General features: G+C 37.0%; 2 protein-coding genes across 3 annotated transcripts in view; both read right to left on the bottom strand.

The window, feature by feature from the left end:
* The window catches only part of LOC135210199 (uncharacterized), a 138,245-nt gene that overhangs the window by 87,939 nt on the left and 22,806 nt on the right, over nucleotides 1–27,500 (bottom strand). For both annotated transcript variants that reach the window (XM_064243034.1, XM_064243033.1), the window contains exons 2-5: nucleotides 11,418–12,682; nucleotides 10,204–10,378; nucleotides 5,815–6,111; nucleotides 4,858–5,001 (exon numbers count right to left, since the gene is read on the bottom strand). In XM_064243034.1, the coding sequence (XP_064099104.1) occupies nucleotides 4,858–5,001; nucleotides 5,815–6,111; nucleotides 10,204–10,378; nucleotides 11,418–12,658 (1,857 nt within the window). In that variant the 5' untranslated portion in view covers nucleotides 12,659–12,682. The remainder of the gene's footprint in view (nucleotides 1–4,857; nucleotides 5,002–5,814; nucleotides 6,112–10,203; nucleotides 10,379–11,417; nucleotides 12,683–27,500) is intronic.
* On the bottom strand, nucleotides 19,642–20,196 carry LOC135210386 (histidine-rich glycoprotein-like). Its single transcript, XM_064243292.1, has one exon. The coding sequence runs from the start codon at nucleotides 20,194–20,196 to the stop codon at nucleotides 19,642–19,644; it is 555 nt and encodes a 184-aa protein (XP_064099362.1).

Below are 27,500 nucleotides of genomic sequence, written 5' to 3'. Positions count from 1 at the left end.
AGGCAAAGGATGACACGCTGAATCACAGTCCTTAAATAAGCGACCTATATTTTAAGTATTTTAATTGTAGTTTCTTCCACTTAAGTGACGTATATTTGTAAATATTTTAACTGTAGTTTCTCCCATTTAAGTGACGTTAATTGTTGCTTGCCCTTTAGTGATGTATATTGTATTCCAATTGTAGTTTCTTCCATTTATGCGACGAATATTTCAAGTAATTTAATTGTAGTTTTTTCTACTCAAGTGATGTATATCTCAAGCATTTTAATTGTAGTTTCTTCCACTTATGAGACGTATATGCTAAGTATTTTAATTGTAGTTTCTTTCTTAGACGTATATTCTATGTATTTTAATTGTAGTATCTAACACTTAAGAGAAGTAGCTTGTATTTTAATTGTAAGCATAACCACTTGAGGGAATATCTACTTGATTCTAAGGCAAAAATAAATATTTTTTTTGTATATGTACTCTCTCTCTCTCTCTCTCTCTCTCTCTCTCTCTCTCTCTCTCTCTCTCTCTCATTATACCTTCAGTTCCCTATGGGACAATAGAAGTAACCTGGGAACTCAGACTTGGAAAAAGCAGTTATTGGATAAGTTTTTTACTAGTGTTTTCACAATTGAAGACACTAACTCAATTTCAGAACCTGCTATTAAATATGAAGGGGCAGAACCGCTGGACAAAATAATATTTACAGAAGAGGACATTAAAAACAAAACAGACAAACTCAACAACTTCAAATCTCCTGGTCCGGATGGGATTCATCCAAGAGAAATTAAAGAGCTAAAAGAGGAGACAGTTCCTCACCTATATAAAATACAGAAAAAGTGCTGAACAAAGGAAGGTACTAAAAGGATGGAAACTAGGCAATGTGCCCCAAGTTTACAAAAAAGACCAATCTTTCTAACATCGGTCGTTTGTAAGATTTTTGAGCCCATAATTGCAGATCAAACTGTGGGTCACACTGATAGAAACATCTTGTTAAACAGCCAACACGGTTTCAGACAAAACAGATTCTGCCTATCAGACCCCTTGGAGTTTTTTTTTCATAAAATGCTTGGTATTTACGACAGTAGTAGAGCAGTAGATATACTCTACTTAGATTTACAAAAGGCCTTTGACAAAGTTCCACACAAAGCTTTAGGAAAGGTAGGAGAAATAGTAGACTGGATCGAGGACTGGCTAACTTATAGAAAACAGAGAATCGTAATAAATGGTGAAAAATCAGAATGGGCAAATGTAACATGCGGAGTTCCCCAGGGTTCTGTCCTTGGCCCTTTCTTGTTTTCGATTTACATTAATGACATGGATGTAGGCTTAACTAGCAGGATAGCCAAATTTGCAGATGACACCAAACGAGGTGTAAATGCAGCAAACCCAAACGCAGTGGAATGTTTAAGGAATAATTTAATGAAAATAGTGGTAAAAAAATGGCAAATGCCTTTTAACTTGGTTAAGAGTAAAGTTTTACAAATACAAACAAACAACCTCATGCAGCTACATGCTGCTTGGGAATGACATAAATAGTGTAGAACAAGAGGAGGACCTTGGAGTTATGATTATCAAGGACTTAAAATCCACAAAACACTGCATAAAAGCTGAAAAGAAGGCACAGAAATGAGTGGGATACATAAAGAGGCAGTTCAAATACAGAAACAAGGAAACGGTGCTGCAGCTCTACACATCAATAGTTAGACCTCATCTTGAATATGCAGTACAGTTTTGGTCACCAACACTAAAAAAAGGACAAATAGATTAGAAGGGGTACATGCAAGAGCCACAAAGTTAATTCCATCCATCAGGCAAATAGGTTACCGGAGACGACTAGAGAGCCTGAACATGTATGGCTTAGAAACACGACGACTGCGAGGACAACTAATAGAAACATTTAAAATACTGAAAGGCATAACAAAAGTAGACAGTAACCTAGTCACATTAAACGAAAACCAGACAAGAAATAATGGATGGAAACTAGAACTGAAGAGATACAACACATCCCATCGTGGGAACTTCTTTACATACAAGAAATGTGACACATGGAATAAACTGCCACCAGAAGTTGTAAATAGCAACAGTGTAGAAGAGTCTAAAAGAAAGCGAGACAAAATCATCAGGACACTGTGAATGCACAGTAAAACCTCCTTCTAGAGATAAGGGAGCAAACGATGTCTCCTCGGATGGACTAACAAGTCTGAGACATCCTAATCCTTGTAACTGCTTGTAACTCTCTCATTATACCTTCAGTTCCCTCCACTAAATTCATTCTCTCTCTCTCTCTCTCTCTCTCTCTCTCTCTCTTCCTGAATTCTTAAGGGACGTTTCCCGCCCTCCGTCATCGTCTGCTTCTATGCTACAGTTATTCGGCTGCACCTTCCCGTTTCCGTCGTGTCGTTCCTTTCCTCTGCAGAGCTCTCTCTTTCCTTTTTTTTTTTAACGGTTCTCCGTGTCTTTCCAGTTCCTTAATTCTATCACATTTCCTTCTTCTTCTTCTCTCTCCCCTTTCGCTTTCTTCCTTTCTATTTAACTTACGTTTTTTATTTTCTTTCTTTATTTTCTGGTAACTTTTACGGTTCTCCGTGTTTTTCCAGTTCCTTAATTCTATCACGTTTCCTTCTTCTTTCTTCTTCTTCTTCTTCTTCTTCTTCCTTTACTTTTAACTTTCGTTTTTTACTTTTTTCTTTATTTTCTTTTATTTTCACGGTTCTCCGTGTTTTCCGAGTTCCTGTAATTCATCACATTTCCTTCTTCTTCTTCTTCTTTTTCTTCTCCTCTTTCCCTTTCTCTATCCTCCTTTCTTTTTAACTTTCGTTTTTTACTTTATTTTCTTCTACTTTTACGGTTCTCCGCGTCTTTCCAGTTCCTTTAATTGATCACGTTTCTTTTTTCTCCTTCTCCCTTTTCCCTCTCCTATCTTCTTTTCTTTCTGATGTTCTTTAATTTCTTTTACTTTTACTTTTTCTGTGGCTTTCTAGTTCGGCTTTTTGTTATATAACGTTTCTTTCATTCCGCTCTGACTCTACGAAAGGTCTCTCTCTCTCTCTCTCTCTCTTTTAATAATTTTAATGAATTACTTCATTTAAATACTTTCAATAAGTTCTTCCTTTTGTGTTCAACCTTATTATTTTTTATACTATTCTTCTTCTTCTTCTTCTTCTTCTTCTTCTTCTTCTTCTTCTCCTACATTACTTTATTTAAATACTTTCAACAAGTTTTTCCTTTAGTGTTCAACCTTATTATTTTTATATTATTTTTCTCCTCCTCCTCCTCCTCCTCCTCCTCCTCCTCCTCCTCCTCCTCCTAATGAATTACTTTATGTAAATACTTTCAACAAGTTCTTCATTTTGTCTTCAATCTTATTATTTTTTATATTATTTTTCTCCTCCTCCTCCTCCTCCTCCTCCTCCTCCTCTTCTTCTTCTTCTGCTCGAGTGATTCCGAAGCATTTCATTGGCTCTCGACCAAACGAGAACAGAGACGCAAGTCAAGCTACCAAAACTTGAGAGCCTCCAACAAGGTCATGAATTTCTCTCTCTCTCTCTCTCTCTCTCTCTCTCTCTCTCTCTCTCTCTCTCTGAAGAATATGAAAAAGTAAGATTATTTTCTTCTGCCTCTTAGATATGAAAGACAAGGTATCGTACGTTAGGTTATTAGATTCTCTCTTTCTCTCTCTCTCTCTCTTTCTTTGACATTTTAAACCTTATATCTTTATCATATTTTCCCCCGGTTGCCACTTTAACCCCGACTCACAGATATGGTTCAATGTCCTCTTATAATACTGGCTGATGTAATATATATTCTGTAACTCTCTCACTCTATTGATGACAATACGAATATTATTTCTCTATCTATATCTCTCATGATCCCATTATAAATATTGCCTCTCTCTCTCTCTCTCTCTCTCTCTCTCTCTCTCTCTCTCTCTCTCTCTCTCTCTCTCTCTCATGAGATGTAAAATTTCAAATTGTTTGAAGTCTAAATTTCGAACAGTTTAGGTAAAATACGAACACTACTATCTCAGGCCTTACAGCCATCGACATCCCGTACCGTACGGGATCAAAACTCGAGGACATTCCACCTCAAAGAAGCTGGGACGGTTAAGTTCCCATAAAGGACACATTTCCGAGACGTTTCCTGCGATCTACAGTTGTTTTAGTGTTTTTGCCACAGTCTGATTAAACTGTGCACTTCCTAACTGTCAAAAACAGGTGTGTCAGTTTCTGAGAGACTTTGCAACTGTCTGATTATAAACTAGGCACTTCCTGCCTGTCAAAACAGGTGTCATGACACTATAACTATTTCCTGATTATTGAAGCAGTTGTGAAGATGCACATAAACTTGCTAAGGTCACAAAAGTGACATTTTCAAGACACTTTCCGAGATCTGTAAGCAGATTAGACTACATACATCTTACCTGTCAAAACAGTAATGATATCAAAACTATTTCCTACATGTCAAAACAGGTGTGAGGATGTGAGGACACTAAAACTACTTCCTATCTGTCAAATCAGGTGTAAGGACACTAAAACTATTTCCTACCTGTCAGAACAGGTGTAAGGACACAATTGAACTTGCTAAGTTCCCTAAAACTGACACATTTCCTTGACAATCCCTGAGATCTGTAACAATTTTTAGAAAGTCTTTGCAAAGGTCCGATTAAAACTCAATTCCTAATTATCAAAATAGGTGTGAGGAAGCACCTCTAACTCGCTAGCTTACCTGGTGTGAACTCCCTCTTACGTAACTGGTGTAAATCTGGTGCAAACTCCCTTTTGCCTACCTGGTGTAAGCCCCCTGTTGCTTACCTGATGCAACTCTCTCTCTCTCTCTCACTTACAAGGTGTCAACTTTCTAGCTTACCTGGTGCGTATGCCACATGATGTCCATGTCGTAACAAGGAACCAGGAACTTATCGGGGTGGGCTCTCTTCAGAGCCAGGAACTGTCTGTACCGTTTCTCACTGTAGCGCAGGAAGCCCTTGGTTCGATAGTGCGGCAGCGAGACCTGTGTGGGATAACCTAAGAGTTATAGAGGAATCACGGCTTCGAATTAAGGAAATGTCAAGGATTACAACATTAAATAATTTACATTAATTTCTCCATGATTTTCCAAGTCAGGTATCCAGCATTTTCTGTAGTTTCAACGTCACAAGTTAAAATTTCAAAGGGTTTTCAGACAGAACTTGGAAATTTTCAAGGATTTTCAGACAGACCTTGAAAAATTTCAAGGATATTCAGACAGAATTTTTAAAAATTCAAAGATTTTCAGAGAGAATTTTAAAAATTTCAAGGATTTTCAGACAGTCCTTGAAAAATTTAAGGATTGTCACTCAGAACTTGAAAAATTTCAAGGATTTTCAGACACTAAAATTTTTCAAGGATTTTCAGACAAACCTTAAATAATTTTAAGGATTTTCAGATAGACCTTAAAATTTTTAAAGGATTTTTCAGACAAACCTTAAAAAAAGATTTTAAGGATTTTCAGACATTCCTTAAAAATTTCTAAGGATTTTCAGATAAACCTTGACAAATCTTACAGATTTTCAGACGGACCTTAAAATTTTCTTTGAGGATTTTCTGACAGATGTTAAAAAAATTTCAAGAATCTTCAAAGACTCAAAAATTTCTTCAAATTTTCTTTGAGGATTTTCTGACAGACGTTAAAAAAATTTCAAGAATCTTCAAAGACTCAAAAATTTCTTCAGACTAAATCTCCAAAGTGTTCAACAACTATGTTACTGGAAAGTTCAAATTCATGTCATTCAGAGAGAGAGAGAGAGAGAGAGAGAGAGAGAGGAGACTTAAAAAAAAAACTAACCTGATAGAAGAACGCACTCTGTCTCTCCACGGCGGATCTGAGATCGTAAGAAATCCGGGTCTGAATCTTGAGCCCTGGGGTAGCCTGTGACGTCACGAGTGACGTCATCTTCTCAGCCGCTTCTGACGTCATCGATGACGTATCGTCGTCGTCGTCGTCGTCCGATTTCCTGACGGCGTCTTTGATCTCCGAGGGGGTCGGGTCGCCTGGGTAGTCGTCCAGGGGGAGGTCCCAGGGTTCCGAAGGGTAAGCAGCTTCCCAAAGGCGGCGTCCTTTCTCCCTCGCTCTTTCTAACGCCTGTCAAGGTCATGACATATATTTATTACTATGATTATATTTACTAACTAATAGATTTATTTATTAATAAATATATTTATTCCTTTATCAATATATTCATTAATGTGACATTTGATTTCGATACGAAACCAAACATTTATTCATTAACCAAATGCAAACATATAATCTCAAACAGTGGTTGGTATTAATTAATAAATATCTATTAATTAATAAATATACTAATTTATTAAAGATATATTTACAAAAATATATTAATAATGATACCTAATTCAAATACGACCGCAATACATTTCTTCATTAATCTACGGCAAAAATGTAATTTGAATCAATTATAACAATGTGTAATAATAATAATAATAATAATATTTCTTCTGCTGTTTATTTGCCTGAAGAATCCTGAGCAGTGTGGTATTATTATTTTTCAGAAGATGAACCCAAACAATGCATATCTGTCAAAAACATAACACACACCACACACACACACACACACACACACAACACAGAGAGAGAGAGAGAGAGAGAGAGAGAGAGAAGAGAGAGAGAGAGAGAGAGAGAGATTATTCAGCAAGAAATGCAGCCCTAATCTTACTAGACTCCTACCTAAACAATGTACTTGTCCCAGAGAGAGAGAGAGAGAGAGAGAGAGAGAGAGAGAGAGAGAGAGAGAGGCACACTATTAAGTCAGTCTAATGAACACATCCGTCCCTGAGAACTGCGCCTGCGCACAAGGGGGATATATTCTGTGACTCGACTGAAAAAAAAAAAAAAAAAAAAAAAAAAACGTAGCCAATCTAACCTCTATGGCGTTACAGATAATACGGTCAATCAAAAGGTAACTGTTGGTTATATTTTGGCTTTTTGATCACAAGTATGACAGAAATACGTTAGGCCTCTTTGTCGTATTAATCTAGGCTTTTAATTCGTTAATCTATATCTACACATACACACACATGAATTATGCATACACATACAAGCATACACTTCATAACATTATATCATACACCTCAAGATTATTCATTGTATACTTCCTCTCTGCATTGAAAGTGTAAACACAGATACACCTTCACCCACACACACTACACATTAATAAAAGTACTCTACACTGTCACTTGTATGCTTCAAGACTCAATTACCGATAACTTTCACCAACATCAAAGCACATTAGCAAGGATCTGCATTAAATACCAGTGCTTTCCTCTTTGCTTGTGTCATTAATTACGTTGTTTTTTCTTGCGTCATTAATTACGTTGTTTTTTCTTGCGTCATTAATTACGTTGTTTTGCTTGTGTCTTTAATTACGTTGTTTTGCTTGTGTCTTTAATAACAATGCTTTGGTTGTGACATGTATTACCTTTCGTTTGTCATTAATTACATTTTGTTTCTATCAATAATTATGTTTTGTTTGTGTAAGTACTTACATTTTGCTTGCGTCACTTCCTTTATTAATTACATTTTGTGTCACTATTTACATTTTGCTTGTCACTTCCCTTGTACCATGAATTACACTTTGTGCTATTCATTACATTTAGCGTGTCATGAATTTCATTTTGCTTGTTGAAGTTGGATATAAAATTTAGGCCAAAGGCCAAGCACTGGGACCTGTGAGGTCATTCAGCGCTGAAATGGAATTTGAGAGTAAAAGGTTAGAAAGGTGTAACAGGAGGAAAACCTCAAAGCAGTTGCACTATGAATCAAGTGTTAGGAGAGGGTGGAAAGTGAGATGAAGAAGATAATACGAAAGGAGGTACAGTAAAAGGAACGAAAGTGGTTGCAGTTAGGGGGCCGAAGGCACGCTGCAAAGAACCTTAAATAACGCCTACAGTGCACCGCATGAGGTCCACTGACGGCACTACGGGGACATTTTGCTTGTGCCTTCAATTACATTTTGTTTGTGTCATTTTGCCTGTGGTATTAATTACGTTTTGTTCGGGTCATTAGTTACATATTGTTTGTGTCATTACATACATTTTGCTTGTGTCATTAATTACGTTTTGTTCGGGTCATTAGTTACATATTGTTTGTGTCATTACATACATTTTGCTTGTGTCATTAATTACGTTTTGTTCGGGTCATTAGTTACATATTGTTTGTGTCATTTTGCTTGTGGTATTAATTACGTTTTGTTAGAGTCATTAGTTACATATTGTTTGTGTTATTTTGCTTGTGGTATTAATTACGTTTTGTTCGAGTCATTAGTTACATTTTGTTTGTGTCATTTTGCTTGTGGTATTAATTACGTTTTGTTCGGGTCATTATTTAAATTTTATTTGTGTCATTACATACATTTTGCTTGTGTCATTAATCAATCAATTAACGATTTGCTTGTCCTTCATTACATTTGCTTGCATTATTATTTGCAATTCCCTCTTTGCCCCTGTGTCTAATCAGAGACTTACGACGCTGTTGTCGGAACTCAAGGATAAAATCGTGTTAGCTTGGAATAAAAGACTCCCATAAAACAGGAAGGAGAGAGAGAGAGAGAGAGAGAGAGAGAGAGAGAGAGAGAGAGAGAGAGAGAGAGAGAGAGAGAGGTCGTTTTGTAAGGAATAGAGGCTTCAGGTTACTCGAATCTTACCTAAGCAATGTATTTGTTACAGAGAGAGAGAGAGAGAGAGAGAGAGAGAGAGAGAGAGAGAGAGAGAGAGAGAGAGAGAGAGAGAGGAATTCCAATCACTGATGATATGTATATGCATATGTGTGTGTGTATATATATATATATATATATATATATATATATATATATGATATATATATATATTTATATATATATATATATATATATATACTATAGAGAGAGAGAGAGAGAGAGAGAGAGAGAGAGAGAGAGAGAGAGAGATGTACGTATCATTTAAGCCTCGTCTTCTGTAGTGTATCGGTGGCTATCCATAACTCGTCCTTTTAAAGGAGGCGGTCTCGGGGTTGAAAATAATGACCGTCTCCAACACGATAAGATAAAACGCTCCAACAACGAGCACCGTCCTTATAAATCTGAGAGAGAGAGAGAGAGAGAGAGAGAGAGAGAGAGAGAGAGAAAATCAGGATTTACTGACCTATTTACATGAAGCAAAGGAGCGAAAAAAGGGTCCCAGAGAGAGAGAGAGAGAGAGAGAGAGAGAGTTACAAGGATTAGGATTTCTCAAAGACTTGTTAGTCCATCCAAGGAGACATCGTGTGCTCACTGATCTCTAGAAGCAGGTTTTACTGTGCATTCACAGTGTTCTAATGATTTTGTCTAGCTTTCTTTTAAACTCTTCCACACTGTTGCTGTTTACAACTTCTGGTGGTAGTTTATTCCATGTGTCACATATCTTGTATGCAAAGAATTTTCCGCAATGAGATGTGTTGTATCTCTTCAGCTCTAGTTTCCATCCATTACTTCTTGTCTGGTTTTCGTTTAACGTAAATAGGTAACAGTCTACTTTTGTTATGCCTTTCAGTATTTTAAATGTTTCAATAATAGTCCTCGCAATCGTCGTGTTTTTATGGCATACATGTTCAGGCTCTTCAGTCGTCTTTGGTAACCCATTTACCTGATGGATGGTGTTAACTTTGTAACTCTTGCTTGTACCCTTTCTAATCTATTTATGTCCTTTTTTAGTGTTGGTGACCAAAACTGTACTGCATATTCAAGGTGGGGTCTAACTATTGTTGTGTAGAGCTGCAGCACAGTTTCCATGTTTCTGTATTTGAACTGCCTCTTTATGCATCCCACTAGTTTCTGTACCTTCTTTTCAGCTTTTATGCACTGTTTTGTGGATTTGAAGTCCTTGGTAATAATGACTCCAAGGTCCTCTTCTTGTTCGACACCATTTATGTTATTCCCAAGCAGAGAGAGAGGTTCAATAATGAACATCATCCTAAATCTGAAAGTCGTGCACAGAACAGAGAGAGAGAGAGAGAGAGAGAGAGAGAGAGACATTACCCTAAATCTGATATCTGAGCGTCGTGCACAGAAGAGAGAGAGAGAGAGAGAGAGAGAGAGAGAGAGAGATCCCTGGACGAACATATTAAATCTGAAGTCATGCACAATGCAGAGAGAGAGAGAGAGAGAGAGAGAGAGAGAGAGAGAGAGAGATAGAAGAAATCATTTACCTTGGCACTTGTGAGACGGTGAGGAACCACTACCCCAGCAACGGCCAAACAGTCCTGGTGGTAGTGCTGTGGAGCGAGCATGTGGACTAACCATACCCAGTGGACGTCTAGTGGAGGCGCACACCCTTCGCTTTCACCCCCTCGTGCTACCAGAGGCAGCCAGCATTCTTCGTACCTTGGATACAATTAAGAAAAGTCACCAGATGAAGAGGTTACCACGTGGACCTGGTTGACATTGGAGATCAATTGATAATTATTCAGAAGTGTCTTATGTACTCGTGTAAGTGTTTACATAATAAAAATATGGAATGTTAGTCCATATATATAAAAGATTGCTTGCAGGAATGTGATCAGACTAGAGACGCTAAAGATGACGTATACAATAAGTATGTAGGCTAAGATAACATGCCGTCACCTGTAGTCATTCAATTGTTTATAAACATTAGTCCAAGCTCCCTGCTTGAGACAACTACCCCGACCTATAATTCAAACGGCCTACGTGATCTGTAGCGTGTCTCATTTTGATTGTGTGTTCGTATGAAACTATGTCATTTGTATGTATGTTCATATGTTCGAACTACTGTCTGTTCCTTCATAACTTGTAACAGAGATGGTAGACGGGCAGAACAGAGTTAGCTATCGTTATTAGAAGACCTGTATCTCTTTACCTAAGCTTTATCATGTAGAGAGAACAGAAGTAGCCATCATCATTGGCAGAAGCGATCAAGCTATCGTTATTAGAAGACTTGTACAATCATATCTGATCTTCAGCATGTAAAACTTCAGAAGAATATATCTATTTTTATACTTCGTGTTTTCTACAAGAACCTCCTCACCATGAGTTTAACACATCATCGTCATAAACAAGAAGATAATCCCGACTTCGTAAGTGATCTACAAACCCCAAAACACTCCATTGAAGATGGAAGTGCAATACCAACCGACTTAGCGTATAGATTATCGCAAGTCTAACATTACCTCATAGGGCGCCTTATCATACAAGGCACAAGCCCTAATACTTGAACGCCAAGACTTAATAAATTTCTGTACTTATTAGCTACAGATTTTGAATTATTTTCTACCATGCTACTTGCAAGATGTAATAAGTATACCTGACTAAGTCAATAAAATCTACTCAATTCCCATTCACATCGTAGAAAATGTAGAGGAGAATCTACAGCCATTATTTGTCTGAGATAACTGCAGTGACTCACCTCCTAAGAGCAGCACTGACTAGAGGCCCTTGGTAGAGAGCCTTATGCTCATCCACAGTTGCCAAGAAGGAAAGAAGCCTCTTCGCTGCTCGAACGAGATTCACTCCTATGCGCACTTGTTTGACGTCAGGTCTGACAACTGGAGCAAACATTGCCGGCGTCGGCCTAGGGCCTTCGGGTGGGCTCGGCGGCGATTCTTGGTTCCCAGGAGGGGTCTCATCTGGAGGAGCAGAGGGAAGGTAATGCCCTTCAACATTTTCGTTTGCTGCACTTTCATAAGAAGGAGCTGAGGGTGCAGTGTCTTCTCTTCCCGTTCCCCTGGTCTCTCCTGCGGCTGCCAAAGCTGCCTCGTACGTGGGGAGACCCGGGGCGTTGGGTCCGTATGTGTAAAAGTTTGCGTCCACAGCATCAGGATGCAGAGGACAATCCACAGTGTCGTCGTCGTGTCCTTCAGACAGACCTTGGTCTTGAGAAGCAGGCTGAGAAGAGGGAATGACTAGATTTTGTGACAAGGCAGCATTAGCAGCAGCTGAAGCATCATCTAACGCTCTTTGTGAATTCAAATTTGTATCTTCTGCGTCCAAGACCCTATCTGCTGAGTCTGCAATACTTTCCGGTCTTTCAGCCGCTAGCTGAACTGAGCTTGATTCCTCTATACTTCCACTACTTTGAGCAGCATCAAGCGAAGTTGTAAATGCAATCATGCAGGGTATAGGTTTCTCTAAATCAGAGTTATCAGGTACTGTATTGTTTGATTCAATATATTCCTTATTTACACTACGTTCTGGACTACTAACTGGTGATTCGGGAGCTGGGTTCGATTCTAGCACAGAAGATGAAGTGTCTGGAATATCTGTACTTGAGTTCAGTCTAGGATCGTTACTACTCTCTATGTCTTCTGTGCTTGTACAAGATCCACCTAAATTACTCTCTGTTTGCGCACTTTGTGACAGACCATCTGTGTGTTCTTCTCCTTGTACTCTGGGACTTTCCTGTGTGCTGTCATCTTGTACGCCCTCACCAGAAACTGTTGCAGATGGCTGAGAAGCTTCTGTCTGTGGTTCCTCACTGGAGACAGCTACTGAAACTGGGATTCTGTCGACCAGTGTGCAAGATATCGGCTGCTGCTCCCCATCTGTGGGCGTTGGAGCAACCGAGCTCTCTGGAGATGCCAAAGGAGCCACTGCTACTGCTGCTACGGTTTCTGAAGGGCCTTCGTTGGGTTTGATCTTGTCCAGCATGGCTCTGACTCACGTGTTAAAACTCTGGAATTGAAAATGGTCCATTACTATGTCATGCAATCAGAATTTTACAGATGTAACGTTAAGATTTGAGACCCATGACATTTATTTTGTGAAAATATAAAAACGAACATGCAATTTAATTGTCAAGTTAAAAAAAAAAAATGCCTGACATTTCAATTTATGAAACTGAAAAGCTTGAGCATGAATAGTAAAAAACATTTAGACAAAAACAGACGTCACATTGCTAAACACTGACTCTCTAATGCTCACAGTGATCTCCCCCCCCCCCTCTCTCTCTCTCTCTTTAACTAAAACCTTCAAAATACTGTTATTAGAAATCTTAGTGTTTTGCCCAGTATGTATAAAATTTGGACTCAGCCAAGGAATTTGAGGATAATATATTCAAACTGATTATCTCTTTACTTTCAAGGGTATACGCTTTGCTGGAATGTTATACATGAGACAGACAGACAGACAGACAGACAGATGGAGTTTAACCTTTGATCAACGTTAACACTAAAGAATTTTCTGATAAACCTGAACCTCTCTGCTACAATTTACAAGAGCAGAACAAACTGTAACAACAGAACAAAAGAAAGGTTTTACCCAACTTCTCTTGAGTCTTGTAGCAAAGCAACAACAAAAACTAAAGCAGCAACAACAGCATGAGAAATGCAATGCCACAGGAATCTAAGGAATGAGAACCTCGCAAGCAGAACCGTGCCAGAAAGAAGTGGCACTCTGTGAAGGCAATCTTCCTTGTCGAGTCAGAGAAAGATGGCATGACTTATTGACCCCTCCAAAAATGGAAAATGATACAGGTTGATTTTTAACCGAAAAATGAAGACTTGTAAACACAACAAATGACACTTTTACTCTATAATAAATATTAATAATGGCATATAACAGTTATATCATTTGTAAAAAGCACAATATAATTATCATCATTATTCAGAACATGAACCTTACTCATATGGAACAAACCTCCACTGACTTGAAATTCAAGCTTCCAAAGAATATTGTGGCGTTAATTCGAAAGAAGTATGTAACAGAAGGTAATGGGTAATACAGAAAGAGGAGATCAGGCATTAGAAAAAAAAGATAAATTAGCAAATAAACAATAAAAAAAAATGTAAGTAGAAATATTATAAGAAAATACCAAGGACGAAAAGGAAATGACTTTGAATCTGGACCAGATAATATCACTTAAATTGCTCAACCCTTTGGACTCCATATCAAAAATATTAAGTCAATGATTGTAAAATTCTTGGAGTAGACTCCCCAAGTCTCAGTTCGGGTTTGAAATTCAAATTTCATTGGGGAGGGAGGGGAGAGGGGAGAGGGGTGTCCTCTGGGAAATTAGGCAATTTGAAGGTTGAGAAAAAATGTGAGCAGGCCGGGGCAGGTTCATATCTGCGTGTGGTGGATATCAAATTAGTTTTAAAAAACAGGATTTAGGGTCAGCTAAGCTGCGCTTATTGCGTGTTTTAGTTATATGATATTTGTGGTCACGATTCATTTTTAGTTTTTGTTGTGGGATTCAAGGAGATTACAGTAATGTCTACATACAGAAGGGATTGATACGAATACTCCGATAATATTATATATATATATATATATATTATATATATATATATATATATATGATTTTTTGTCATTTGTACACGGGTAACATTTTTATATTTAAACATAACACTTATTATCGAATTCTCTATACTGAAATGCTACTGCTACTACTACTACTACTACTACTACTACTAACAACAACAACAACAACAACAACAACAACAACAACAACAATAATAATAATAATAATAATAATAATAATAACTAAACTTTTAAGTTTTGGTCACCAAGTTGCATTTTCTACAATGAAAAAAATGAAAGAAAAAATAACTTTCATTTATATAGGTCTTAATTAATTTCTTAATGAAACAAGTCTTACATTTAGTGGTGGAAGAACTAAAATTCATTTAATATCTTTAACAGTGCCTAGGCCTATGATACTGTCCGTACAATACATGTACAATAGGCCTATGTATCTGTCCTGAGAGTCAAACATAAACAGTGACTTTATACATTTGTCCTTTTACTTATGAATTAGCCTACTGACTGATTTATAAATATATTTACCCATTAACCACAAACTTGTTTAGATATCCACATACCTACAGACTTTATCTCAAACCTGTAGACTTAGGCCTACTCAAAGATAAAGATATGTTTATATAGAAGATCTGTATATCTTTAATAGACGAATTTGTATAATTTCACTTATATATTATAGGCCTATACACAACACTTATAACTGAGACCCGTATGTTTTCAATGGAGGAATTTGTATAATTACTCAAAAACGTTTAAAAATTGTACATAGGCCTACGGAATTGTTCTTAGATATGCAAATGATCCCTGCTGTCCGTAGGCCTATAGAGGCCTACAAAGGCATTTGCATATATACAAGAGACAAAAGTTTATCTATTTCAGTACGGAGATGGAAAAAAAGTTTTTTTCCTAAAGCGAGAGAGAGAGAGAGAGAGAGAGAGAGAGGAGAGAGAGAGAGAGAGAGACCCCAAAATTGATCCATTTCACCATAGGTTTAAAAAGCATCTTTCCTACACATACATACACACACACATACAGAGAGAGAGAGAGAGAGAGAGAGAGAGAGAGAGAGAGAGAGAGAGAGAGAGAGAAAATAATCCTATAAAGACTTGAATTATGTGACACAATCCAGTGACCCGTTCCAGAATGAGGGTCTGTGTCCGGACTATGCCAAATTCCCTGGAACAGACATAAAGCAGGAATCCTTGGAACAGGTCAGTGACATAAAATAGGAATCCTTGGAATAGGCCAATGACGCAAAATAGGTCAAAGGTCGTTTCAGCAATGACAATGTATTTTTTCTTGAGGTCGTTGAAGGTCATTTAAGTAAAGATATTATTTATCTTTTATTTAATTGTCGTAATTCTTAAGAGACATATTTGGTCAAAATTTATATTGCCCCTTTTTTGGAATAAAAGTCTTACTTTCTGGAATCAAAGTTTTACGTTTTGGAATCAAAATCTTACTTTCTGGAATCAAAGTTTTACTGTTTGGAATCAAAATCTTACTTTTAGGAAACCAATTTTTACTTTTTGCGATCCAAATCTTACTTTATGGAATCCAAGTTTTACTTTTTGCAATCCAAATCTTACTTTTAGGAAAAAAGTTTTACTTTTTGGAATCAAAGTCTTACTCAAAAAAGACTTAACTCTAATTTTAAGAAATAATAAAATATTGACAGTAATATTATTAATAATGAAAGCGAACTGATACTGACAGTATTAATTGAAAGATAATAATAATAATAATAATAATAATAATAATAATAATAATAATAATAATAAGTAATAATAATAATAATAATAATACTTTTATCCTAATCGAATGGTTCTTTTGATCTTCATCACAAAGGCCTCCTCTCCCCTCCTTCTTCTCCCTCCCCCTCTCCCTTTTCCTTCTCCCCCTCTCCCTCCCACTCACCTCCATCCCATCCATGCAAACCCTGTTGAGAGTGACAAAAGAATTTCATTAAGTGAAATACTCTGAAATATGCCCCCTCCCCTAACCCCAACCCCCCCCTCCCTTCGCTCTCTTCTTCTTCCGCCTCTCTCTCTCTCTCTCTCTCTCCTCTCTACCCTGTGTGAGCCTTTTAGCCTTTCACACGCAAAAAGATCTCATATTCCTTATTTCCATTTCATGAGAGAGAGAGAGAGAGAGAGAGAGAGAGAGAGAGAGAGAGAGAGAGAGACCGAGAGAGAGAGAGAGAGAGACCATCATATGGAAAGTGTGTAAGTGTATGAGTTTATACTTGCCCTTATATATATATATATATATATATATATATATATATATATAGGTATATATATATTATTTGATTTTAAATCACGAAGAAATAAAAAAATAATTGATGATTATACGAACAATTACAGCCACGAAGGAAAATTGAAACAATGGAGATGCTAAGTACTTTCGTCTTCTTACCAAGACATGTTCACAGCAACTAAAGATACATAGAAGCAATAATAGGTACAAATCCTAAGGGATTAAAAGAGGTCGGAAGGTCACAGGACGGTCAACAGATTAAATTTGAAATCTACTTATTGGTAATCCTCTTTATTTTATCTTTCAGTTCCTTCTGGAACATATGTTTTATGACCGGGTCAAAAGAAAATAATCCTTGACTTACATTAATATAATTCTCCCAGGTTAACTGAATCAAACCAGATTCTATCAAGTTCCTTGGAATAGTTTCGTTACAACGTGACAATATTTGGCTTTGCGTCCCATGTGGAACTTTTCACTTAAATGTAAAAATAAAGCATTATCTGTCTGACCTGTTCTTACTGAGTAGTATTTATGTTGTTTTAATCTGGTGTACAATTCTTTGCTGGTCTGACCTAAGTAATATAAATCACAATCCATACATGGAATTTTGTATATAATATTGCTATCTTTTTTATGAGCATATTTTTTTACGTTATCATATGTGAAAGATACATTTGTTTTTTTTCAATTTTTCATATAAGGTCTTAATACCTATATTATAACAAATAGTATGGCAACAGGAAACCCACTTTCGCCTGTTCTTTCAAATTTATACATGGGAATTTTTTGAACGCCTGTACATCCCCAAGATATTCCATTTCCCTGTGACATGGCACCATTATGTTGATGATATTTGAGCCATCATACCCAAAGATTTGAATGTAAATAGTATTTTGGCTCAACTAAATGATCAAGTCCCTTCTATTTAATTTACACTTTAGTTAGAGTAAGATTATTGTTTACCTTTTTTGGACATATATATGAAACGGAAACCTTTTAATTGTAAATTTAATATTTATACGAAAAAGACAAATAAACTGACATATGTGCACTATTATTCAGGTCATCATATAAATATATAATGTCAGTTCTTTCATCAATGATTCTTCCAGCCATGCGAATAGTCTGTCCGGAGTTTTTAGATACAGAATTCAAAAACACCAGAAAAATAGGAACAGATTTGCGCTATCCATCCCATATCATGGATATTTGCTATAATAAAGTTATTAAGACATTCTGTGAAAAATTGGAAAGAAAAAAAAAGAAGTGGCCTCAAACACCCTTTGTTTGCCACATTTTATTAGATTTGAAGCTGTAAAACCCTTTTTGAAATTGTTTAAAACAAATATATCTTTCACATATACCTAATACTGTTAAAAACATGTTTATAAAAAATAGCCCCCTAAAATATAGCAATATTGTATACAAAATTCCATGTATGGATTGTGATTTATTTTACTTAGGTCAGACCAGCAAAGACTTGAACACCAGATTAAAACAACATAAATACTACTCAGTAAGAACAGGTCAGACAAATAATGCCTTATTTTTACATTTAAGGGAAAAGTCCCACACTGGACGCAAAGCCAAATATTGTCACGTTGTAACGAAACTATTCCAAGGAACTTGATAGAATCTGTTTTGGTTCAGTTAACCTGGGTGAATCATTTTAATGCAAGTCAAGGATTACTTTTTTTTTTTGACCCGGTCATAAAACATATGTTCCAGAAGGAATTGAAAGATAGAACAAAGTGGATTACCAATAAGTAGATTTCGATTTTAATCTGTTGACCGTTCTGTGACCTCCCAACCTTTTTGTATTCCCTTAGGACTTGTACCTACCATATATAGATAGGCCACTGCTTCTGTGATCTTCGGTTGCTGTGACCATGTCTTGGTAATAAGACTAAAGTACTTAACATCGACAGTTTCTACTTTTCTTCGTGGCTGTAATTTTTATTGATATATATATATATATATATATATATATATATATATATATATATATATATATAAATTCATGGATAATTTGTATTTTTCCTAGCTATACTTCCCTCGAACTGGATGTCAATCCGGTACCGACCAGAAAAATACATTTATACATGTAGATAAAAAATTTTTATCACAGGTTAAATTCTCTCTCTCTCTCTCTCTCTCTCTCTTAACATCCTCAAAGGATATCCACTAGGATACAGGAAGGATAACCGCCATTTCGCCCCGACCACACAAAAAGGACGTCGGAAACTCTACGGTCAGTGCACACCGCCAATCGATATATATAAACATTTGACTTGGTTCCGCCTTTCTCTCTCTCTCTCTCTCTCTCTCGTGAGTCCAGGAATTTTGGGAACCGAAAAGTGGTCCTACAGGAGTTGTAAGGAAGGAATTGAAGGATTTAAAGTAATGCTAAAGGATGTTAAAGGACTAAAGGATTATTCAATGCCAAAAAGGATCTTTAGGATTAAATAATAAATCAACACATTGGAAGATATGTTTTGGTTTAAAGAGAGTTGAAAGGAAGGAACTGAAGTAATGGAAGTGGATAATAAAGGATATTATAGGATTGAAAGATTACCAAATACCGAGAAGGATTTTTAAGGATTTAAAAAATAAACCAACGCATTGGACGATATTTTTTGACCCGAAAGGAGTCGAAAGGAAGGAACTGAAGGATTATTCAGTGCCCAAAAGGATTTATTTTAGGAATTTTAGGATTAAGACAGGTAGGAGCTTAATAGTAATTTACAGCAATAACACTTTATCAAATGCAACTCAAGTCATTTCAACGGAAAATAAGGAACAGTAAAGGGAATCTTAAATGAAAAGGAACCAGTCAAAGAAAAGCCAGAGAGAGAGAGAGAGAGAGAGAGAGAGAGAGAGAGAGAGAGAGAGAGAGAGAGAGAGAACACATTCACCATGCCCCAAATCAGCGCAGTTTTTCCAAACAGTCTATTCTTTGGAAACAATTCAAAGACGTTATTCAGAGAGAGACGTAGAGAGAGAAGGAGAAGATAGGAAGAGAGGAGAGAATCCACGGTTCCACATCACTCGGTTGACTCTTAAAAAGGACTTATAAAAAAAGAGAAAAAAAAAATCACCTTAAGAGGAAATCAATATGAGAAGACGACTGGTCCCAGAAGGCTCTTGTGAGCATTTAAAATCATCTCGAAGAAGCTTTTTGCTGATGATGATTGGTGGTGGTGATGATTGGTGGTGATGATTGGTGGTAATGGCAGTGATGAATGGTGGTGCTGAAGGTGGTGATTGGTGGTGCTGACGGTGATGATTGGTGGTGGCGGTGGTGATAGTGATGAATGGTGGTGATGATTGTTTGTGATGATTGGTGGTGATGATTGTTTGTGATGATTGGTGGTGATGGCAGTGATGAATGGTGGTGCTGAAGGTGGTGATTGGTGGTGCTGGCTGTGATGATTGGTAGTGGTGGTGATAGTGATGAATGGTGGTGATGATTGTTTTGTGATGATTGGTGGTAATGGCAGTGATGAATGGTGGTGCTGATAGTGATGGCTGAACTGGTGTTGCTGACGGTGATGATTGGTGGTGATGATAGTGATGATTGTGGTGTAAGTGCTGTGATGATTGGTAGTGGTGGTGATAGTGATTAAGGATGTGATGATTGTTTTTGATGATTGGTGGTGATGCATGATATTGGTGGTGATGATAGTGATGATTGGTGGTGGTGAGTGGTGGGGATGACAGTGACGATTGGTAGTGGTGGCAGTGATTATTCGTGGTGATGACGGTGATGATTGGTGGTGATGATGTTGATGATTGATAATGATTGGTTGTGATGATTGTTGGTGATGATAGTGGTGCTGATGATAGGTGGTGCTTGTTGAGGATGATAGTGATGATTGATGGTGATGATGGTAATGATAGGTGGTGATGATAGTGATGGGGTGATTACTGTGACGATTAGTGATGAGGTTGGTGGTTGAGGGGGGGTTGCTGATTTGTTGATGATCAGGGATGATTGGGTGGTGATTATATTTTGATGATTGGTGGCGGTGACTGATGATACAGATGGTGGTGATTTGTGATGATTGGTGATGGTGATATGTACATATACATAACGGTGGATTTGTTTCTCCATTTCAAGACTCATGCTGCTACGAGGATTTTTAATTATTATTATAATATTGTCATAATATTTTAAGTATTATTAATGCACCGTATGCATACAATATAGTAAATGATATTATTATTATTATTTCAGGTATTACTAGATACAATGCAAATACAATATAAGAGGCATTAATCAAACATATTATTATTATTATTATTATTATTATTATTACTTAAATTTCATGTTTTACTATATACTGCAAGCATACAACATAGTAGGTATTAATCCAATATGTTGTTATTCTTATTATTATTATTATTATTATTGTGATAACTGAAGTTCAGATGATAATTCATCTGAACTTCAGTTATAACAACATACTGTACCCATACAAAATAGCAGTTATGAAATGCCCTTATCATATCAAACCATAAATTTATTAGCGGAGGATTTACACAGATAAGAAGACACGTCACTCCACAGTGTACAGCGTCTTGGAGGTAATATCTTCTAAGAAATAAGAACAAGTGACGATGAGTTAATATTTCAAAGAAAGACATCCCAAAACATCTAGAAAGATATTCTTACAACAAAAACTACGAATGTACTTACGTTATTATTATTATTATTATATTATTATTATTATTATTATTATTATATTATTATTATTATAATCAGACGATAACCACAGGGCCATTGACTAGAAATTCAAGCTTCCAGAGATTATTATTATTATTTATTTTTTTTATTTTTTTTTTGGTCTATCACAGTCCTCCAATTCGACTGGGTGGTATTTATAGTGTGGGGTTCGGGTTGCATCCTGCCTCCTGAGGAGTCCATCACTTTTCTTACTATGTGCGCCGTTTCTAGGATCACACTCTTCTGCATGAGTCCTGGAGCTACTTCAGCCTCTAGTTTTTCTAGATTCCTTTTCAGGGATCTTGGGATAGTGCCTAGTGTTCCTATGATTATGGGTATATTTACCACTGGCATATCCCATATCCTTCTTATTTCTATTTTCAGGTCTTGATACTTATCCATTTTTTTCCCTTTCTTTCTCTTCAACTCTGGTGTCCCATGGTATTGCGACATTAATGAGTGATACTTTCTTTTTTATTTTGTCAATCAACGTCACGTCTGTCTATTTGCACGTATCACCCTATCTGTTCTGATACAATAGTCCCAGAGGATCTTTGCCTGATCGTTTTCTATCTCCTTCAGGTTGGTGTCGTACCACTTATTACTGCAAAGTAGCTGGAGTTTCTTGCACAGACTCCAGTGGAGGGCTTTTGCTACTGAATCATGCCTCTTTTTGTACTGGTTCTGTGTAAGTGCCGGACATTCGCGCTTGCTATGTGGTTCATGGTTTCATTTTTCGTATTGCACTTCCTACATATGGGAGAGATGTTATTTCCATCTATCGTTCTTTGGACATATTCTGGTTCTTAGGGCCTGATCTTGTGCCGCTGTTATCATTCCTTCAGTTTCTTCTTGAGCTCTCCCCTCAGTAGCCCATTGCCACGTGTCATCGCTGGCTAGTTCTTTAATCTGTCTCATGTATTGTCCATGCATTGGTTTGTTATGCCGTTCCTCTGTTCTGCTTGTCTTTCTCCTGTCTCTGTATATTTCTGGGTCTTCGTCTAGTTTTTAATCAGTTCTGCTTCCCATACCTCCTTGAGCCACTCGTCTTCACTGGTCTTCATATATTGTGCCCCAGTGCTCTGTTCTCGATGTTGACGCAGTCCTCTATGCTTAGTTGTCCACTCTCCCTCCTTCCTTTCGTTGTTATGTATAGTCTGTCCGTATTTGCTCTTGGGTGTAGTGCTTTGTGTATTGTCATATGTTTCCATCGTTTTCTGGTCTATGCTGCGAAGTTCTGCCATCGCCCATTCCAATATTCCTGCGCTGTATCTGATTACTGGCACTGCCGATGTGTTTATGGCTTTTTATCATATTTCCGGCGTTGAGTTTTGACTTGAGTATCGCCTGAGTCTCAGCATATATTCTTTCCTGATCGTGTCCTTCATCTCTTGATGTTTTACATCCCCTCCTTCCATTATTCCCATGTATTTGTATCCAGTCTCATCTATGTGTTTGATGTTGCTCCCATCTGGTAGCTTTTATCCTTCAGTTCTCGTTACTTTGCCCTTTTGTTTTGTATGTTGACTAATGCACATTTTTCTATCCAACTCCATCCTGATGTCCCCAGATACAATCCTTACAGTCTGGATTAGGGTATCTATTTCCTTGATGCTCTTACCATACGCTTGATGCGTCCATGAACATCAGATGGTTAATTCTGTTGCCTCTTTTCTTGAGTTGGTACCAGCATCCATCTTTCTGCAGTACTTTTGTCATGGGAACCGTGGCTACTACGAAGAGTAGTGGGGACAGTGAGTCGCCCTGGAAGATCCCTCTCCTGATATTAACCTCTGTTATTCTTATTCCATAGCTTGTAAGTACTGTATTCCAGTTGCACATTGTATTTTTGAGGAAGCTGATGGTGTTTTCATCTGCCCCATATATTTTCAGGCATTCTATTAGCCATGTGTGTGGTACCTTGTCGAAGGCTTTCTTATAGTCTTATCCATGCCATGGTTAGGTTTTGGTTTTCCCTCTCTTACTGTTCTTCAGTACCATTTTGTCTATCAGGAGCTGGTCTTTTGTGGCCCTACACCTCCTTCCGCAGCCTTTCTGTTGGTGGGGAACGGTGTTTGTATCCATCTAGGTACTTGTATAGCCTTTCGCTGATGATACCTGTTAGTAACTTCCAACATTATTGGTAGGCAGGTGGTTAGGCCTGTAGTTACTGGCTATATTTCCCTTACTTCGTCTTGCTTTCTGGACTAAGGATGTTCTTCCTGTGGTCATCCATTTGGCGCATGGTGATTTGTGATACAATGCTAGTTGTTCTGCTATTCTTGGGTGTAGGGTCTTGAAGTTTTTGAGCCAGTATCCATGGACTTCATCGGGACCTGGGGCTTTCCAGTTGGCATTTTCTTTAGTTGGTTGTGCTGGACTGTATCGTTCGTGATTGTCAGTGAATCTTTGTTTTATTCTCCTGTTTCTTCAGCCTTGACTTCCTGGAGCCATGTTGCATGTTTGTTGTGTGATACGGAAAGCTCCAGATGTTTCCCAGAGTCTCTTACTTGGTTCAGCTTCAGGAAATTTCCTTGGTGGTTGTCTTCCCCTTTTAGTTGGAGCTGTAAGTCTTTTTTTTTCTGTGGTTCCGAATAGTTTGTCTGGTTGGTATCCCCTTCCTTATTCCTGTTTTTTATGTACCGTTGGATCTTTATGTGCTTTGGCCTTAAGCCTCTGTTTTACATCTTCTATTGTGTTGTTTAGTCCCCATCTCTTGTACTTTGTATTTCTCGTTCAGTTCCTCCCTTGTTTTCTTGCTTCTTAGCCTTTTTTCTGCCATCTCTTTCAGTTTACTCAAGTCCGATTCTCATCACCATGATTTGCTTTTCCAGGCGCCTTTGCCAAGGCGGTTGCTGTTTTTGTTTCTCTGTTGGGTTGTTGTGCTGGTGGTGCTGGTGTTCGTATCCCATCAGTTTCTGCTACTAATCTTGCTCCTGCATATGTCAAGTTATTTGTTTCTGTGATATTGGTGGTGTGCATTAGTCCTCATTATTTTCATTGACCTCACTAGTTTTCTCCCTTAATTTCTTGGTATTGTAGGCTTTAATGGAGGGGATCTTTGTTATTATTTAGTATTATTTTTTATTATTATTATTATTATTATTATTATTATTATTATTATTATTATTATTATTATTGATTATTATTATTATTCAGAGATAACCATAGGGGCTTATTGACTAGAAATCCAAGCTTCCAGAGATTACTATTATTATTATATTATTATTATTATTATTATTATTATTATTATTATTATTCAGAAGATGAACCCTATTCATATGGAACAAGCACACCAGAGGGGCCATTAGCTTGAAATTCAAGCTCCCAAAGAATATATATGTAAGTTCATTTGAAATAGAAGAAGGTAATAGGAAATACAGAAAGAAGAAATCAGACATAAGAAAATACAAGATAAATTAACAATTTAATACATATATGGATAAAAATCAGAGAGAGAGAGAGAGAGAGAGAGAGAGAGAGAGAGAGAGAGAGAGAGAAGGTACAGCACACAAGTTCATCTACTTCAGAGTGGAGATTTAAAAAGCATCTTTCCCGAGAGAGAGAGAGAGAGAGAGAGAGAGAGAGAGAGAGAGAGAGAGAGAGAGAGAGAGAGAGAGAGAGAGAGACTTTCTTTGTCAACGGGACAAAAATAAACGACTAATGAATCAATTAGGATCAAATTTCCAGCTCGCTCTTAATTACCATTAATTAGATCTGTGTCACATACCAGCCGACAGGCTGCGTCACAGACACACAAACACACACACACACACAAACAAATACACTTATACACACCAGAATTTCACTTTTTTTTTTCTTATCTTATCAGGACAAGATATTATTGTAATCCCTATTTCTTCTGTTACAACAGACAGGAGGTAGATTTTTCAAGTTTCAGCTAAGGCCAGTTCAAGATTCAGATATAGACTGTTCAAGTTTCAGCTTTAGACGATTCAAGTTTCAGCTTTAGACAATTCAAGTTTCAGCTAAGGACGGTTCAAGTTTCAGCTCAGGATCGTTCAAGTTTCAGCTCAGGATCGTTCAAGTTTCAGCTAGGAACAGTTCAATTTTTTGCTGAGACCGGTTCAAGTTTCAGCCAATGACGGTTCAAGTTTCCACTCACACCCACTATTCATAGCTGATTTGCACAATCACGAGCTGATGCTAGTTTGTTTCAGCTAAGAGCCGTTCTAGTGTTACCTAAGAGCGGTTCAAGTTCCTGCAAAAGATGATTCAAGTTTTACCTTAGAATGGTTTAAGTTTCAGCTAAGGATGGTTCTAGTTTCAGCTAAGACCAGTTCATGTTTTAGCTAAGGACGGCTCAAGTTTCACCTTGGAACATTTCAAGTTTCAGCTAAGGACGGTTCAAGTTTCAGCTAAGACCAATTCAAGTTTTAGCTATGGACAGTTCAAGTTTCAGCTAAGACCAGTTGAAGTTTTAGCCAAGGACAGTTCAAGTTTCAGCTAAGGATGGTAAGTTTCAGCAAAATTTTACACTTAACAATAAAATACAGAAAAATAAATAAATCCTGTTTACTTACACTATTGCCTGCACTGTACTGCACTATACACTACACACAGCTATAACTATACACATTGACACATACACACACTCGTGGACGCGCGCACACACACACTCAAATACACATTAAAAAATCCTTAAAGACTAAATAAAAACACAGTAGACAAATCATGTTTACTTACATTACCGCCTGCACTGTACTGCATTATACACACATGTAACCATACAAACAGACACATAGAAACAATAAACAAATAAAAATAATAAAATCCTAAAGTACGCAATAACTTAACCTAATTACTGACTGCACTGTACTGCACCATACACAACTATAACCATACACATACAAACACATTAAACAGATTTACAACTTGAGGACGCAATACCTCAACCTACAACGAAAATTTAAACGCGAGAATTACCTCTAGCCTTCAAGTATACATCATTAACATACCAACTGTGTACATCTGGGAAATTTATTGCGCAGTCACGCAAGCGCAAGCATGCAATTGCTGATGCTCTTTGCTTTCTCCTTCTTTGCTTTCTCCTTCTGCCGAGCTAGGAGGCTTCGAAGCTCGGGTCCTTGGTACAATGTGTACAACCGCAAGAGTCTTTTATCCTATAATGGTTTATAAATGTTACAAATGTGTATAAATGTCAGAATCTTTTAATTTCTTAAGAGCTTTATAAATGTATTAATTATCTAAATGTGCATAATGGCTAAAATATCTTTGTTTCAAGGGGTTTATAAATGTATCAATAGTATAAAAATGTGTACAACGGCTATCATCTCTTTTTTTTTAAGTGGTTTATGACTGTGTAAATGAGTACACGTGTATAAATGATTCATACGAGACAGAATGAGTCTGCAAAATGTTGTATATATTCTACATAAAGCATGCATGCATATATATATATGTGTGGATATATATATATATATATATATATATATATATATATATATATATATATATATATATTTGTGTGTATAATACGAATGATGCTTACATACCACACATGATACTTTCACGTAGTAATGACACACACACACACACACACACATCATTCATAATCCTTCCACCTTCCCTTTCTCCCATAACTTATGAACAAGATCACGTCCTGGACTGAAGAAGAGCAATCGAACTATCAAACAAAAAAATAATATTTTGTATATATATATATATATATATATATATATATATATATATATATATATATATATATATATATATATATATATATCAGATACGGAACAGAATCCGAAACCCATTAAAAAGTTTCTGGCCCCTTATTTTGTTCCACTACAGAATCTGACTGGTCTCCTACCACAACCCCTCCCAACCCCCTACCCCCCGGACCCCCCTATCAATTTGGGAGTGTCGGGATTTCGTGGGGATCAATGGGAGGTGGATTATCTTTAAAAAAATGGTTTCTACTGAAGGAATTACGAGTCTTATCATACGCTTTGGTGACAATTAAGGGGTTTTAGTTTCTAAGAACAAACACAGCCATCTCTTTATCTTTTGTTGACAAGACTTATTCTAAATTTTCGTGGCTATTGGGGTTTAGTTTCTAAACACAAACACAGCCATTTCTCTACCTGGTGTTTAAAAATCTTTCAAAAGACAAACGACTATTGAGATTTAGTCTATAAGCACTGCGTTGACTCTAAACCTTGCAGTTTTCTATACAACACTGTTATGTGACAACCTTCTATT

The sequence above is a fragment of the Macrobrachium nipponense genome, chromosome 39 (genome assembly GCF_015104395.2).
Source record: "Macrobrachium nipponense isolate FS-2020 chromosome 39, ASM1510439v2, whole genome shotgun sequence".
Classification (NCBI taxonomy): domain Eukaryota; kingdom Metazoa; phylum Arthropoda; class Malacostraca; order Decapoda; family Palaemonidae; genus Macrobrachium; species Macrobrachium nipponense.
The sequence above is the reverse complement of the archived record's forward strand: the minus strand, read 5'-3'. Positions and strand labels throughout refer to the sequence as shown.

What these genes read in the sequence shown, in the direction of transcription:
- LOC135210386 (XM_064243292.1), bottom strand. Translation starts at nt 20,196, where the DNA reads ATGCATCACCACCAATCATCAAAAACAATCATCACATCCTTAATCACT.